The sequence below is a fragment of the Oncorhynchus masou genome, chromosome 6 (genome assembly GCF_036934945.1).
Source record: "Oncorhynchus masou masou isolate Uvic2021 chromosome 6, UVic_Omas_1.1, whole genome shotgun sequence".
Classification (NCBI taxonomy): domain Eukaryota; kingdom Metazoa; phylum Chordata; class Actinopteri; order Salmoniformes; family Salmonidae; genus Oncorhynchus; species Oncorhynchus masou.
Genome location: NC_088217.1, coordinates 40,509,148 through 40,526,765, shown reverse-complemented (window position 1 = coordinate 40,526,765; position 17,618 = coordinate 40,509,148). Strand labels below are relative to the sequence as shown.

Here is a 17,618-nt window from a genome sequence, read left to right as displayed (position 1 = left end):
CCAACTACTTCGCAGACAGAGTTCAGTGTGTCAAATCGGAGGGCCTGTTGTCCGGACCTCTGGCAGTCTCTATGGGGGTACCACAGGGTTCAATTCTCCAGCCGACTCTTCTCTGTGTATATATCAACAATGTCGCTCTTGCTGCAGGTGATTCTCTGATCCACCTCTACGCAGATGACACCATTCCGTATACATCTGGCCCTTCTTTGGACACTGTGCTAACAAACCTCCAAAAGAGCTTCAATGCCATTCAACACTCCTTCTGTGGCCTCCAACTGCTCTTAAACATTAGCAAAACCAAATGCATGCTTTTCAACCGTTCTCTGCTCGCAACCGCCCGCCCGACTAGGATCACTACTCTGGACGGTTCTGATCTAGAATACTTGGACAACTACAAATACCTAGGTGTCTGGCTAGACTGTAAACTCTCCTTCCACACTCATTAAAAATCTCCAATCAAAAATCTAAACTAGAATTGGCTTTCTATTCTGCAACAAAGCCTCCTTCACTCACGCCGCCAAACTTACCCTAGTAAAACTGACTATCCTACCGATCCTTGACTTTGGCGATGTCATCTACAAAATAGCTTCCAATACTCTACTCAGCAAATTGGATGTAGCCTATCACAGTGCCATCCGTTTTGTTACCATAGCGCCTTATAACACCCACCACTGTGACCTGTATGCTCTAGTCGTCTGGCCCTTGCTACATATTCGTCGCCAGACCCGCTGGCTCCAGGTCATCTATAAGTCTATGTTAGGTACAGCTCCGCCTTATCTCAGGTCAATGGTCACGATAACAACACCCACCCGTAGCACGCGCTCCAGCAGGTATACCTCACTGGTCACCCCCAAAGCCAACACCTCCTTTGGCCGGCTTTTCCTTCCAGTTCTCTGCTGCCTGTGACTGCAACAAATTGCAAAAATTGCTGAAGCTGGAGACTTACATTTCCCTCGCTAACTTTATACATCAGCCATCTGAGCAGCTAACCGATCGCTGCAGCTGTACATAGTCCATCTGTAAATATCCCACCCAATCTACCTACCTCATCCCCATATTGTTTTTATTTACTTTGCTGCTCTTTTGCACACCAGTATCACTACTTACACACCATCATCTGCTCATCTATCACTTCAGTGTTAATCTGCTATATTGTAATTACTTTGCTACTATAGCCTATTTATTGCCTTACCTCATGCCATCAGCACACACTGTATATAGACTTTCTTTTTTTCTATTGTGTTATCGACTGTACGCTTGTTTATTCCATGTGTAACTGGGTTGTTGTTTCTGTCGCACTGCTTTGCTTTATCTTGGCCAGGTTGCAGTTGTAAATGAGAACTTGTTCTCAACTAGCTTACCTGGTTAAATAAAGGTGAAATAAAAAACTTCATGTGTTATTTAATTGTTCTGATGTCTTCACTATTATTCTACAATGTAGAATGAGTAGGTGTCCAAAGTTTTGACTGGTACTGTATACATGTTTTTTCATGAACAAGCGCTACACAACCCCGGCTGGAAAACTCCCTCCATTCCCCTTTTATGGTAACAAAAATGCCCTCATTTGCTGTATGATTCAGAAATGTTGGAACTGGGCCATGTCAGTTTCTAAAAGAAAGTACAAAGGCAAATTTGATCACATTTCTGTAGAGGTGTGGGCAGAATGTTTACAGGGACTTTTTCGGACTAAAAATGCCTGCCGCTTACACAGCGAGTCCCAAACAAACACTGGCTGAGCATTACGCAAGATTGTCTATTTGAACAATTTAAAAGTAGACTAAATGCTACAGCCCACACTTTTATGCAAAATTCAAATTATGGATCAATATTTTGTTAAATCAACAGTTTTATCTCCTGTCTTGGTATAGCCTCTGAGTTAAAATAGGAGAGCTACATCACAGCCTACCACACTACAATACTGTAGCCTACCCAGTCTATTTACATGTCACCCTCTGGTCACCCTGGGATCGGTCGGGCAGTGAGCTATTTGAGCGGGAGGTACTGGTGGCATACCTTGGCTAAGGACGTGAGGGTTTATGTTTCCTCCTGCTTGGTGTGCGCCCAGTGTAAGGCTCCTAGACACCTGCCCAGAGGTAAGCTACACCACTTACCCGTTCCAGTGGCCTTGGTCGTACCTGTCGGTGGATTTTCTGACTGATCTGCCATCCTCACAGGGAAACACAGCGATTCTGGTCGTTGTGGATTATTTCTCGAAGTCCTGTCGTCTCCTCCCTCTACCCGGTCTCCCTACGGCCCTACAGACTGCGGCGTACTCCGTCCGCTCCATACTGGATTCGATGGGGGGGGTCGGGCGAGGGGCCTTCAGGATCTTGTGGAGTGGGAGGGGTACGGTCCGGAGGAGAGGTGCTGGGTTCCGGGCGAGAACGTGTTGGACCCTTCAATGCTGCAGGAGTTCCACCGTCTTCGCCCGAATCGCCCTGCGCCTCGCCCTCCGGGGCCGGTGTCGACGCGCTGCTGGAGCTGCATGTCAAGGGGAGGGGGGGGGGGTACTGTCACAACTTCTGCCAAAGTTGGTCCCTCTCCTTGTTCGGGCGGTGTTCGAAGTCACCGACATTCTAGCCATCGCTGATACACTTTTCATTGGTTTTGTCTTCCATCACACCTGGTTCCAATTCCATCAATTACATGTTGTGTATTTAACCCTCTGTTCCCCTTCATGTCCTTGTCAGTAATTGTTTCTTGTAGTGCTTATGCACGGTATGCTGGTATTTACCGGGTTTTGTTTGACCCATTTATTGTATTGTTCTGTTAACCTGTCTAGGACTGAACCCCTCGCCAACAGCCAACGAAATTGCAGGGCACCAAATACAAATCAACAGAAATTTCATAAATCAAATTTCTCAAACATACAAGTATTAGGCACCATTTTAAAGAAAAAAATATCATTAATCCAGCCACACTGTCTGATTTAAAAAATGCTTTACAGAGAAAGCTACACAAACAATTATGTTAGGTCACCACCAAGCCACAGAAAAACCCAGAGTCACAAAAAGCACAAATAGAGATAAAATTAATCACTAACCTTTGATGATCTTGACACACATAGGACTTCATGTTACACAATACATGTATGTTTTGTTCGATAAAGTGCATATTTATATAAAAAAATCTAATTTTACATTGGCGCGTTATGTTCAGTTATTCTAAAACATGCGGTGATTGTGCAGAAAGCCACGAGTTCACAGAAATACTCATAAATGTTTTTGAAAATTCAAGTGTTATGCATGGAACTTTAGATACACTTCTCTTGAATGCAACCGCTGTGTCAGATTTCAACAAAAACTTTACGGAAAAAGCATAATCTGAGTACGGCGCTCAGAGCCCAAACCAGCCAAAAGAAATATCCGCCATGTTGCGCAGTCAACATTAGTCAAAAATAGCATTATAAATATTCACTTACCTTTGATTATCTTCATCGGAATGCACTCCCAGGAACCGCAGTTCCACCATAAATGTTTGTTTTGTTCGATAATGTCCATCATTTATGTCCAAATAGCTTCTTTTGTTAGGGCGTTTGGTTAACAAATCCAAAAGCTTGTTCGGGTCTAGTCGGATGAAAAGTTCAAAAAGTTATATTACAGGTCGAAGAAACATGTAAAACTATGCATAGAATCAATCTTTAGGATGTTTTTATCATAAATGTTCAATAATGTTCCAACCGGAGAATTCCATTGTCTGTAGAAAATCAACGGAACGAGAGATGCCTCTCACGTGACTGAGAACGAGGCTGCTGCCAGGCCCCTTAGTCAAACAGCTCTCATTTGCTCCCACCTCACAGTAGAAGCCTGAAAAAATGTTCTAAAGACGGTTAACATCTAGTGGAAGCCTTAGGAAGTGCAAAATAACCCATATCCCACTGTGTATTCGATAGGGGCTGAGTTCAAAAACTACAAACCTCAGATTTCCCACTTCCTGTTTGGGTTTTTGCCTGCCATATGAGTTCTGTTATGCTCACAGACATCATTCAAACAGTTTTAGAAACTTCAGAGTGTTTTCTATCCAATACTAATAATAATATGCATATATTAGCATCTGGAACTATGTAGAAGGCAGTTTACTCTGGGCACGCTATTCATCCAAAGGGAAAATGCTGCCCCCTATCCCAAAGACGTTAACGGTGGTTTATGCATATTAAATGACACCATTGTAAATCAGTTTTCGCTCTCCTGCGCCTGACTTCTCTGACACCAGTACGCACCTCACGACATTGAATGAGCGATGGATAAATGGTAGGCTAATAATTGATGTGTAGCGGGAATAAACCAGTCATGTTAGGAAATATGATTATGACCTATAGGCCTATACAATAAAAGTCAAAGAACCATATTAGGCTGTATACTGCTATGTGATCTCCTTACCAACATCAAATGCATCGGTTTTATCATTACGTTTCAAAAGTCTTTATTAGCCTACCATTATAATTCCTGTGCATCAAACAAAAATTTCCCCAGAAGAACAATATTTTCTTGCAATAGAATTGATCAACCACTAGAAGTTGTGCGTACGCATTGGTCTGAGCTGTAGGTGAGATACGCACACTTTCACGTCAAGTTCTAAATGGATAAATACCAACCTGCGGGAAAACTGGCACACACAAGGTTGAAGGAGTCTTTCTTGTGCACACACCTTTGATAAATTAGGCCCCTGGAGAGCAGTACATGGCAGAGCGGCTTATGTTTGATCTGGCTTTCCGAAATTGTAATTGGTTGTAAATATGATATGACAACAATAGACCACCCCCAGACCTGCCTCTAGGCAATAGAACTAAGAGATGGGGTGATACAAACTTGTTAACATCAATCTTTAAAACCAAATGTCCTGCTACCTTGTAGTTGGCTGATGGGTGTGACTGGGTCAGTCTTTGGCTGCTCTGTTGGCTTGGTGGCTTGTGGTGGAGACTGGGCAGATGGGGTACACTGCTGCTGTACTCTGGTAGTTGGGCAGCACTCTCTGACCACCAATGACGTGGGCTTGTCCTGCCCTTTACTGTCCTGGACCAATCGGGAAGCCTGAGAGTACGTAATAGAATATAGAGAGAAGGGAGAGAGAGTTTAGTGAAACATATTTGACTAATGACAAGAGATTATTGATATATTTTAGGCTTACTGACACATTGTTACAGAGTAATCCTCTCCCATTTCCATAATTCTTGTTGTGACTGCTGTGTACTAACCTGTGAGGGCGCTGGTTGTATCTGGAGGTTAATGGCTGTGAGTTGTACTGGCTGGGCTTTGGCTTGGCTCAGGTTGGAGTGGAGAGCATGTGGGCTGATGGTGGAGTGAAAGATGGTTGCCTGCTGACTGGGTGTAGTGGGTTGGTGGTGAGAGGTGGGTTTGGGCAGCACAGGGATAGGGCCTGGTTGGCTGGGGGAATGGGGGACCAGAGAGGTAGTCTGCAGGTGTGGCTGGATGGAGGCAGTTTGCAGTAGCTGGCCCTGGGTCCTCTGGGAAGCCTGGGTCTGCTGGATCACAAACTGCTGCTGTTTGTGCTGTTGGACCAGGGAGTGGGGCTGGATCTGGGTGTATGCTGGAACAAGAATCGAGGATTAGGATACATTAAAAAAATCTTATCGTTAAGTCAGTACATGTACACAAAAGGAAAATCGAATCTTCCCACAAAAAAAAAACCTGAATAGTGGACCTCTAAAAAGGAATTAATTTATTTGCTATTGTTGTCAAAAGACCTTGTTGAAAAGCACAAGGCAGACTTGCCTTAAATCATTTGTCGAGGTTTTGACCAGCCATTACTCACTAATGTCTCCAAAGGGTCTGTCATCACCTGACAGGGCTTCTGCTGACAAAATGACAACCTGAGGACTTAACTTCCCAGAACCCAGGGACACAACTCATCATTCATGTATTGTACTGTCGTTCAGTGAAATGGGCTCTACACAGCAACAGCCAAACATATGCAGGAGGAAAGCCAGAGGGAAATAAGAAGAAGCCAATGCTCCATGACATGCTGTATGTAGTCATCTGTGAGTCAATCCCCCAAGACTTCAGTTGCCCAAACACTCCCAAACAACTCTCCCAAGGAAACAATGAGATTGGATCTGGCCCTCATCATTACTGTGAGGGAGGGTTCTCATGAATCATCTCTCCTAGGAGCTGTTAACCTGTTTGTCTCAGGTGTAAGCCCTAGGGCCTTACAGTAGCTTCACTCAGATGATCTTAGTAAACTAACAGTGTCTGAGGAGTCTAACATTAACCTTCGTGGATCTCTTTTGATTATGAAGGATTGATGCCAAAGATATTAGGGTTCCTCCCTGCCCCCCCTTTTTAGTATATTTTGTGTGGGATAGGCTCCATCTGGTATGAATGTTTCACTGTTTCGCGGTAACCACAGTCTACCCTGCTGTGAAAATAGAGACGTTTCCATCCGGCAGAGTTGCATGTCATTAGTCATTTATACCACAGGATCTTCTGGAAAGTGCTTGATTTTCACGTGGCAAAACTCTATGAAACCCACAGCATGAGGTTAGTTATAGTTTCACCAAGTACAGGGTGAAGACTGACATCTCTCAGAAAGTAGCATGATAAAAGCCTGACGGATACTCTCAATTACATGATAACATAGTAAAGGTCTACCTACCACCCAGCCCTCACTAAGGATAAATGGAAAAGAGGCTGTATAATAACGGCTATCAATTCAGCAGATAGGCCTAGCACTTGTGTGAACAGATGAGTGGATTTCCGAACGACTGCACACCGGATACAAGCAACAAAACTCAGTCCTGCTCGATAGCTTTCTCAAGCACTGTAATGAGTAACAGAGAAAAGTCTTGGAAGGAGAGGAAGGGGGATTCATTTAAATGCCTTTTGTCCCTCAAGGCCTTTGGATTAAGGCCTCACTAAGCAACCACTCCCCCATACCTGTGTGTTGTTTCAGAATGTCTAGAGGAAAGGACTCAGTGCACATTCCCTATGGGGTTTCAATAGCAGACTGGAAAATACCGGAGTTTCTGCAATCTACTATTGCTGCTTTAGTTTAGAAACCTCACCCACACATCACTGTAAATCACTTCCTAACAAACAGGTAGAGTGCATATGGAACGTGTTCAGACCCCTTCCTTTTTGCAATTTTTTTTTTACATTACAGCCTTATTCTAAAATTGATTAAAATATTTTTTTCCCCCTTCAATCTACACACAACACCTCATAATGACAAAGCGAAAAACAGGTTGAAGTAAAAAAAAAAAAAAAAATGTAATACTTTATTTACATAAGTATTCAGACCCTTTGCTATGACACTCAAAATTGAGCTCCAGTGCATCCTGTTTCCATTGATCATCCTTGAGATGTTTCTACAACTTGGAGTCCACCTGTGGTAAATTCAATTGATTGGACATGATTTGGTAAGGCCCATACCTGTCTATATAAGGTCCCACAGTTGACAGCGCATGTCAGAGTAGAAAACAAGCAATGAGGTTGGCGGAAATGTCTGTAGAGCTCAGAGACAAAAACAAATAATTCTGCAGCATTGAAGGTCCCCAAAAACACAGTGGCCTCCAGAGTTGCTCTGTGGAGATGGGAAAACCTTCCAGAAGGACAACCATCTCAGCAGCACTCCACCAATCAGGCCTTTATGCTAGAGTGGCCAGACGCTAGCCACTCCTCAGTAAAAGGCACATGACAGTCCGTTTGGAGTTAAAAAGGCACCTAAAGACTCTCAGACCATGAGAAACAAGATTCTCTGGTCGGATGAAACAAAGATTGAACTCTTTTGCCTGAATACCAAGTGTCACATCTGGAGGAAACCTACCACCATCCATACGGAGAAGCATGGTGGTGGCAGCATCATGCTGTGGGGATGTTTATCAGCAGCAGGGACAAGGAGACTAGTCAGGATCGAGGGAAAGAAGAACAGATCAAAGTACAGAGAGAACTTTGATGAAAACCTGCTCCAGAGCTCTCAGGACCTCAGACTGGGGTGAAGGTTCACCTAACAGGACAACGACCATAAGCACACAGCCAGGAATGATTGTGGCGTCGGAACAAGTCTCAATGTCCTTGAGTGGCCCAGCCAGAGCCCAGACTTGAACCCGATCGAACATCTCTGGAGAGATATGAAAATAGTTGTGCAGAGATGCTCCTCATCCAACCTGATATAGCTTGAGAGGATCTGCAGAGAAGAAATGGGAGAAACTCCCAAAATACAGGCGTGCCAAGCTTGTAGCATCATAGCTAAGAAGACTCAAGGCTGTAATTGCTGCTAACGTAAAGGGGCATTTCAGTTATTTTATTTGTAAAAAAATTGCAAAAAAGGTCTAAACCTGTTTTTGCTTTGTCATTATGGGGCATTGTGTGTAGACTGATGAGGGAAAAAAGTAATTTAATACATTTTAGAACAAGGCTGTAATGTAACAAAATGTGGAAAAAGTTAAAGGGGTTGGAATACGTTATGAATGCACTGTAAATGTGCATATTATGTGTGAGTGAGCAAATAACGGAGTGAGTGAGTGTGTGTGAGATGGAGTGACAGTGTGTGTGAGTGTGTAGGGCCCAGTGAGTGTTCATAGAGACAGTGTAAAGACCAAAATAAAAAGTCAATAATAATATATAAGTTCTCTCAAATAGTCTGTGTAGCTATTTTGTTAGCTCTTTATCAGCTGTATTGCTTGGGGATAGAAGCTGTTCAAGAGCGTGTTGGTGTAAGACTTGATGCACCAGTACCTCTAGAAGTGCGGCAGAAGAGAATATAGTCTATGGCTTGGGTGGTTGGAGTATGATGATTTTCCGGGCATTCTCTTCACACCGCCTGATATAGAGGTCCTGGATGGCAGGGAGCTCAGCCCCAGTGATGTACTGGGCTGTCTGCACAACCCTCTGTTGCGCCATACAATCGAGGGCAGTGCTATTGACATACCAAGCAGCGCTGCACCCAGTTAATGTGGTCTCAATGGTACAGCTGTAGAACCTTTTGAGGATTTGAGGGCCAATGCCAAACCTTTTCAACCTGCTGAGGGGCAAGAGGCACTGCCGCTCCTTCTTCACGACTTCACGACTGTGCGTGTGTTTTAATTCTTTAGTGATATGGACACCGAGGAACGTGAAGCTCTCGACCTGCTCCCCTGCTGCCCAGTAAATGTGGATGGGGGTGTGTCATGCTGACATTGAGGCAGATGTTGTTGCTCAGGTACCACACTGCCAGGTCACCGACATTCCTCCCTGTATGTGGACTCATCGTTGCCGGTGATCAGGACTACCACTGTCATGTGGTCAGCAAACTTGGTAATAGTGTTGGAGTTGTGCGTCGCCACACAGTTGTGGGTGAACAGGGAGTACTAAGCACACACCCCTGTGGGGCCCCTGTGTTATGGGTCAACATGGCGGAGGTGATGTTGCCTACCCTCACCAGCTGGGCTCGGCCCATCAGGAAGTCCAAGATCCAGTTGCAGAGGGAGATGTTCAGACCCAGAGTCCTAAGCTTGGTGACGAGCTTGGAGGGGACAATGGCGTTGAACACTGAGCTGTCAATGATCAGCATTCTTACATAGGTATACTTCTTATCTAGGTGGGTGAGGGCAATTGAGATTGAGTCGCCTATGGATCTGTTGGGGCGGTATGCAAGTGAGTCTAGGGTGGCTGGGATGGTGGAGTTAATGTGTGAAACAACCAGCCTGTCAAAGCACTTAATGATTATCGAAGTGAGTGCTCCAGGGTGGTAGTCATTGTGGAATTAAGCCTTAGAGTTCTTAGAAACAGGGAGGATTGTGGTCATTTTAAAATTAGGGGATTACAGAATGGGACAAGGAGAGATTGAAAATTACCGTGAATATGCCTGCCAGCTGTTCTGTGTATGCTCTGAGAATGAGCCCTGGAATACCGGCAGGGCCCGCAGCCTGGGGGGTATCGAACTGATTAAAGACCCTTCTCACGTCAGCCTCGGAGAGCGAGATCACCCAATTCTCTGGGTTGGTGACAGCCCTCACACCTGGCTCGATGTTGTTGTCGATTCATGCATAAAACAAATTGAGTTAGTCTGGTAGAGAGGCATCGTTGGGCAGATCACGGTTCAGTAATCTGTAACTGTAGCCCCTGCCACATGCGATGGGCATCGGAGCCTGTGCAATGATTCCGCCTTAATCTTATATTGTCCTTTTGCTCGTTTGATGACTCTGCGGAGGTCATAGCGGGCCTTGTACTTATTTTGGCTACCATGATCAGAAGAAGAGATCTCTGTGACTTTGAAAGAGGGGTCTCAAAGGAGCATAGAGAGTTTTAAAGGGTGTGTGTGTCTCAGTCACCAGATCTTAACCCAAATTAACACTTATGGGAGATTCTGGAGCGGTGACTGAGACACTGTTTTCCACCACCATCAACAAAACACCAAATGATGGAATTTCTCATAGAAGAATGGTGTCTCATCCCTCCAATTGAGTTCCAGACACTTGTAGAACCTATGCCAAGGTGCATTGAAGGTGTCGGCTCATCGTGGCCCAATGCCCCATTAAGACACTATGTTGGCGTTTCCTTTATTTTGGCAGTTACATATAGCTTGAGAAGAAAAACTACACCAAACATATCAATACGTTGTGTGTTTTAAGTATTTGCAATGGAGCTACTATGTATGTACACATGGAACCATACAATGGTTTGATAATGTAACAGAATGGGGAGATCCTTTTAGGCTTACGGAACTGCACGCCAAGTTTGGAAAAAAATGAGACAAAACAAAACAGAACACCACTGTGCAGTTAGCAGGGGCATATAATGAGACTAAGTCTGCAAGGTGGTCTTTGGTGCTGTGCTGTAGGTTTAGTAGTAGGGTGCTGGGATAGCTTCTCTGTCAAGGAGGTGGTGAAGAAAAGACTAAAGTACACAATGAACCCAACTGCGGAACAGCTGCTTCCAGCCAATCTCCATTCAAAGAAAAATCAGCCAGTATGTGATAGGAGAAGCAGACACACGGCTGCTCCCACAAGATCTGCTCTCTCCTTCTCTTGGAGGCTCAATTAATACACAGTACAAAAATAGACAATTAACTAGGCCTATTCCTGTGGCAGTGTTCTCTCAGATGTCGAAAATAAAACTACATGAGCCATTTGTTATGTAGTCTATTATTGAGGTGTTGATTAGAATTGTTTCATTCAAGTATTTCCTTCTTCAAAATGAGTGTGATTCAACATGCATAATTAATGACCCAGTAGATGACAGTGCACATAGGATCTGTGGGAGCCCCTATCCAACCATAAACCCAGTCAGCCACCACAGCTGCTACTCCATCTCCCCCTAGTGTAATCCACTGAACTGACAGAGTGCTTCTCACATGTCCAGGGCACACCTGTCTGTCACCCACGGCCACTACCAGGGCAGCCCATGTACATTTACACGTTTATGTAGTCAGGTTTTCAGATACCTCCTCCCTTTCATTTCATCTGAATCCATTACTTAAAGCGAGACAAAGACACAGTTGTGCAGTCGCATGCGCAGCTTATCCATCAAGTCTGGCGCAACACACAAGCCACGCAGTGCTTAGCACACACACACACGCACACACACACGCACACACACACGCACACACACAGAGTTATTCTGTTCAACTGCTGGCATAGATGCAGCCATTCTCTGTGACCACACAATAAGTGGTCTAGAAAGACAACTGTGGCACAGAGCCCTCCTTGGCTTCTCATTGAAAAACCAGCTTGACTATTCCAGAGGCAGAGCCCATGTTCTCCCCTGTAGTAGTGAATACAGTATGGTCGGTACAGGCCTTGACATGCCACGAACACAGGGTTTAAAAAAAGAAAAAATAAATCCCATGACTGAAACTCAATTGTCTGCGGGGCCAAGTTAACCTCCCATTTCATGTAAAAAAATTTTTTTTTAAATAAGTCATGGCCATCATGCTTGTGGGGAAAGAGGTTAATTTTGAAATTCTAGTCCTTATAAAAAAAAACATTTATAAAAAAATAATCTACATGACTGAAATCCATTGCTGTGACAACCCCAGCATACAGTAGAGAAATCTATTAAAAATAACTAGTAGACTTTTACAACTCTATTCTTAGCTTACTGTAAACATAGGGTCGGGTTTCCAAAAGCAGGAAACTCAGGAAGTAGCAACACTGGTAACATCATTTGACTGGTTGAAATGTAACCAAACATAGAAGCGTAAAAGAAGCGCCTGAGCGGGGGCCACCTATCCGGTTCAGGGGAAAAGGAAGCTAGGTTGAAGATACTATATCCCTGACAAACACAAAGCTGTTGAAATGTAGTTGTGTTCCAGAAGAGGCATGAGGAATGCACCGTTGTCAGGCTACTGGAGGCATGATTAATGTTCCAGACTAAATTGCTCAGTCACAGGGGCAGAATATTCAACATCATCAGAGTGCAGAAAAACCCATCCCTTATCACAATAGCCAGTACTGATACGAATACTCTCCATCATTTGAGGAAACATTCCTAATTGGGTGCAATGGTGTCATCCTAATATAGGAGTCTTGCCTGTGTCTGTAAAAGCTAGCTAACATTAGGGTTGGATACATACCTGGAGTGCTGAGAGGCTGTCCACTAACAGCCGTGACACTGCGACTCATGTTTATAGCGTGCACCTCCGTCACTATGCTCTCTCCCTTCTTGCTCCCGTCCAAGGCACCGTCGGGCCGACTGCTTTTCCCCCCAGCGCCCTGGCTCCCCTGGCTGGGGTTCTTAATCAGGGGAGAGGGCTGGATGGAGATAGGGCTCTGCTTTAGGCTGAGGGCCTGCAGGTTGTGTGTCTGGGAGGAGGACGTGGTCGCCCCTTGCTGGCTACGGATAGCCAGGTTCTGGACCTGAAAAGACACAGAGGTCAGGTCCCGGAGGCAATGAGACATGGCCTAGGGCAGGAGAGGTGGGGAGCACCACAGTCAAGGGTCCACCCACAGGCCATCTGCAGAATTAGTGAGAAATACATTTTAGATTAAATGAGGTATCACAGCATAACTGTAAATCTAATGCATTTGCTACAGCTAGGGGTTAAAGCAACAACAAAAAATCCCATGAATGAAACTTAAGTCAATGTCAAATCAACAGGCAAACTATGGCTCAAGGGCCACATCTGGATTTTTCGAAGTTCAATGGAGGCCGCACAGATTTATTTTTTGACCGATTTGTTAGTCAACAAAAGATTTACGGGCCAGAAAAATGTGATTTGAAAATATATAGGTCCATTAGCATTTCTACATACTTTCTATCTAGTTTTAGACGTTCAAGTGTGGCCAGGAGTGTTTAACCCTCCCCACCCTCATCCCAAAAAATAAACTCATGCATCATCATGATGGAAGTCTGTTGCAGTGACGGATAACTTTAAGCCTTGGCTAAACCCCTCGTTTGAATTATGGTGACTTGTGTTGATCATCTATGCCCTCTAGTGCTGCTCCAGGTTACTACAGCAGCGCTGTGTGTATGGCATTAGCCTATAGTTGAGATAATAATAGTGTACCTGTGAGGAGGACTGTTGTCCAGAGGACCGCGTGGAGCTCTCAGACTGGACTGCAGCCACTGTGGCCGTAGGTGTGAAGATGAGCTGGGGGGACAACGGAACAGCACGGCCTAGGCTCCTAGCTACTTGCACAAGGTTACTTTGCTGTGCCTGAAAAAAAAATAAAAAATAAAAAATAATAATTCACACCAACATACAGTATATGTAAATAATCTCTCCTTGGTTTTGGGTAGAGATAAATTATACTGTAAACAGCTGATCTTTCTCTGTTGCTTTCTCACACTCTCTCAAGCTCACTCTTACTATGCATAGTGCGTCAACAAATCTAATCAGACTGAACTGATTCAGTTTGACATGCAGGACAACACTTCTTCACACTCCTTCCAGCAGGCTCATGCACAATTCTCTCCAGACCTGACTGCCCTTAACCAACACAAAAACATCCTGTGGCGTTCTGCATTAGCATCAAACAGCCCCCGTGAAATGCAACTTTTCAGGGAAGTTAGAAAAGCCAAGGCCAGCTTTTTCAAGCAGAAATTTGCTTCCTGCAACACTAACTCAAAAAAGTTCTGGGACATTGTAAAGTCCATGGAGAATAATAGCACCTCCTCCCAGCTGCCCACTGCACTAAGGAAAGGAAACTGTCCCCACCGATAAATCCACTATAATTGAGAATTTCAATAAGCATTTTTCTACGACCGGCCATGCTTTACACCTGGCTATCCCTACCCCGGTCAACAGCACTGCACCCCCCCCCCACAGCAACTCGCCCAAGCCTTCCCCATTTCTCCTTCTCCCAAATCCAGTCAGCTGATGTTCTGAAAGAGCTCCAAAATCTGGACCCCCACAAATCAGCTGGGCTAGACAATCTGGACCCTTTCTTTCTAAAATGATCTGCCGAAATTGTTGCAACACCTATTACTAGCCTGTTCAACCGCTCTTCCTTGTCATCTGAGATTCCCAAAGATTGGAAAGCAGCTGTGGTCATCCCCCTCTTTAAATTGAGGGACACTTGACCCAAACGGCTACAGACCTATATCTATCCTACACTGCCTTTCTAAGGTCTTCTAAAGCGAAGTTAACAAACAGATCACCGACCATTTTGAATCCCACCGTACCTTCTCCGCTATGCAATCTGGTTTCAGAGCTGGTCATTGGTGCACCTCAGCCACGCTCAAGGTCCTAAACGATATAACCACCATCGATAAGAAACAATACTGTGCAGCCGTATTCATTGACCTGGCCAAGGCTTTCGACTGTCAATCACCGCACTCTTATCGGCAGACTCAACAGCCTTGCTTTCTCAAATGATTACCTCACCTGGTTTACCAAATGCTTCTCCGACAGAGTTCAGTGTGTCAAATCTGAGGGCCTGTTGTCCGGGCCTCTGGCAGTCTATGGGGGTACCACAGGGTTAAATTCTTGGGCCGACTCTCTTCTCTGTATACATCAATCATGTTGCTCTTGCTGCTGGTGAGTCTCTGATCCACCTCTACGCAGACGACACCATTCTGTATACTTCTGGGCCTTCTTTGGACACTTAACAACCCTCCAGACGAGCTTCAATGCCATACAACTCTCCTTTGGTGGCCTCCAACTGCTCTTAAATACAAGTAAAAATAAATGCATGCTCTTCAACCGATCGCTGCCTGCACCTGCCCGCCCGTCCATCATCACTACTCTGGACGGTTCTGACTTAGAATATGTGGACAACTACAAATACCTAGGTGTCTGGTTAGACTGTAAACTCTCCTTCCAGACTCACATCAAACATCTCCAATCCAAAGTTAAATCTAGAATTGGCTTCCTATTTCGCAACAAAGCATCCTTCACCCATGCTGCAAAACATACCCTCGTAAAACTGACCATCTTACCAATCCTCGACTTCGGTGATGTAATTTACAAAATAGCCTCCAACACCCTACTCAACAAATTATTGCAGTCTATCACAGTGCCATCCGTTTTGTCACCAAAGCCCCATATACTACCCACCACTGCGACCTGTACGCTCTCGTTGGCTGGCCCTCGCTTCATACTCGTTGCCAAACCCACTGGCTCCAGGTCATCTACAAGACCCTGCTAGGTAAAGTCCCACCTTATCTCTGCTCGCTGGTCACCATAGCAGCACCCACCCGTAGCACGCGTTCCAGCAGGTATATCTCACTTGTCACCCCCAAAGCCAATTCCTCCTTTGGCCGCCTCTCCTTCCAGTTCTCTGCTGCCATTGACTGGAACGAACTACAAAACTCTCTGAAACTGGAAACACTTATCTCCCTCACTAGCTTTAAGCACCAGCTGTCAGAGAAGCTCACAGATCATAGCACCTGTACATAGCCCATCTATAATTTCCCCTACTGTATTTATTTAGCTCCTTTGCACCCCAGTATTTCTACTTGGCACACTCATCTACTGTCAAAGCTACCATTCCAGTGTTTTACTTGCTATATTGTATTTACTTTGCAACCATGGCCTATTTATTGCCTTTGCCTCCCTTATCGCACCTCATTTGCTCACATTGTATATAGACTTATTTTTCTACGGTATTATTGACTGTATGTTTGTTTTACTTCATGTGTAACTCTGTTGTTATATGTGTCGAACTGCTTTGCTTTATCTTGGCCAGGTCGCAGTTGTAAATGAGAACTTGTTCTCAACTTGCCTACCTGGTTAAATAAAAGGTGAAATAAAATGTAAAAAATAAACAGTGGCGACACAAACAGCAAACAAACAAACACTTCAGTGTTGGGGAAGCTTATCTGAAAATATATAGTTTATTAAGCTACCAATTACTTCACAGTGGAACAAGGTAAGCAACACTAAAGCTACCCTTAAGAGAAATAAGTGTACTTAACTAAAAGGTAACTACTTCATGATAAATTACCATAACTAAATGTCAATGACAAAAAAATAGGAAGAACAGATCACTCTGGAGCAGTAGAGGCTGCTGAGGGGAGGACTGCTCATAATAATGGCTGGAACGGCGCAAATGGAATGGCATCAAACCATGCGTTTGATGTATTTGATACCATTCCACTGATTTCTCTACCAAGAGCCCTTCCTTACCAATTAAGGTACCACCAACCTCCTGTGCTCTGGAGTCAGATGTTAACCGAATGTGTAATTTAGCCTATTAAACACAAAAACTGTTTCAAGTGAGAACTAGGCAGGTCTGATGTAAAAAAAAAAGGAAATCCTTGCCTACTTCACCCCTATTTTATGTGTGTAGTTTCAGTAGTTAGCTACATCGCAAAATAAAACAATACCAAGATTTGAATTTAGTTCAACTACCACCAAGCTACTGCAAAATGTAGTTCACTACTCCCCAACACTGCCCTTCATCACACAAAGCCTCCAGAAGTGCGGCTGAGCCAGCTAGTGTGTGCCAGTCGGCATGCTTCTGGGGGCTTACCATCTGTGCACGCAGGTACATATGAGCCTGACTGGCAGTGAGGGTGGTGGGGCTGGACGGGCTTCCCAGGATTACGGCCTGCTGGGAGATGCTGCCGGCGGGTGCAGAGCTGACACTCTGGGCTCTACTGATCAGCTGGGCTGCAGCCGGGGACGTGGTCAGGTTAATCTGGGGACAGGACAGGGAAGACAGGAAGGATTAAAAAACTTCACCAACAAAAACACTACACATCTTGGAACCCAACCCCTTAGTTACTAGACATGACTCACTGCACTCACTGTGGTCTGGGATGATCCTGTTTGCTGGGACGAAGTGGCATTTTGGGTGGAGCTCTGCCTTCCTGCCGCAATACTGGCCTGTGATATGACAGGTGAGAACCGTTAAGGGAGTATGTAGGGGTCAACACTTAAATTCCTCTTCATCTGAAGATAACTGTTTGATTGACCAACCAAACCCCAGCACTGGCCTCATCCCTCATCTTTGTCAAAACCCTAACACTAGCCCACAGCCTTGTTGGAGGCCTGTTTCATTCCCTAGTTTAACAGTTCCTTAAGTCTCTGCTGCTCACCTGCTGTACGGCGGCCAGGCTCTGGAGCTGTGCATTGCTCAGGTGCTGCTGCTGGAGTGCTGCTGTCTGCAACATGAGGTGCTGCTGCTGCGCTGCGTACATCTGCTGCAGGTACTGTGCAGCCGTGTTGGGCTGCCTGTGCAAGGCCTGCTGGATCACCTTCAGTACACAAAGAGAAAGAAACAGGTTAGCGGTTGG

The 17,618-nt window shown here is 44.9% G+C and overlaps 1 protein-coding gene across 4 annotated transcripts in view; it reads right to left on the bottom strand.

The window, feature by feature from the left end:
• Positions 1–17,618, bottom strand: part of LOC135542060 (polyhomeotic-like protein 2) — a 48,446-nt gene that overhangs the window by 9,338 nt on the left and 21,490 nt on the right. For 2 of the 4 annotated variants that reach the window (XM_064968682.1, XM_064968684.1), the window contains exons 3-9: positions 17,421–17,579; positions 17,122–17,208; positions 16,853–17,020; positions 13,444–13,593; positions 12,511–12,793; positions 5,195–5,547; positions 4,847–5,030 (exon numbers count right to left, since the gene is read on the bottom strand). In XM_064968682.1, the coding sequence (XP_064824754.1) occupies positions 4,847–5,030; positions 5,195–5,547; positions 12,511–12,793; positions 13,444–13,593; positions 16,853–17,020; positions 17,122–17,208; positions 17,421–17,579 (1,384 nt within the window). The remainder of the gene's footprint in view (positions 1–4,846; positions 5,031–5,194; positions 5,548–12,510; positions 12,794–13,443; positions 13,594–16,852; positions 17,021–17,121; positions 17,209–17,420; positions 17,580–17,618) is intronic. The other 2 variants (XM_064968683.1, XM_064968685.1) reach the window with 1 other exon arrangement.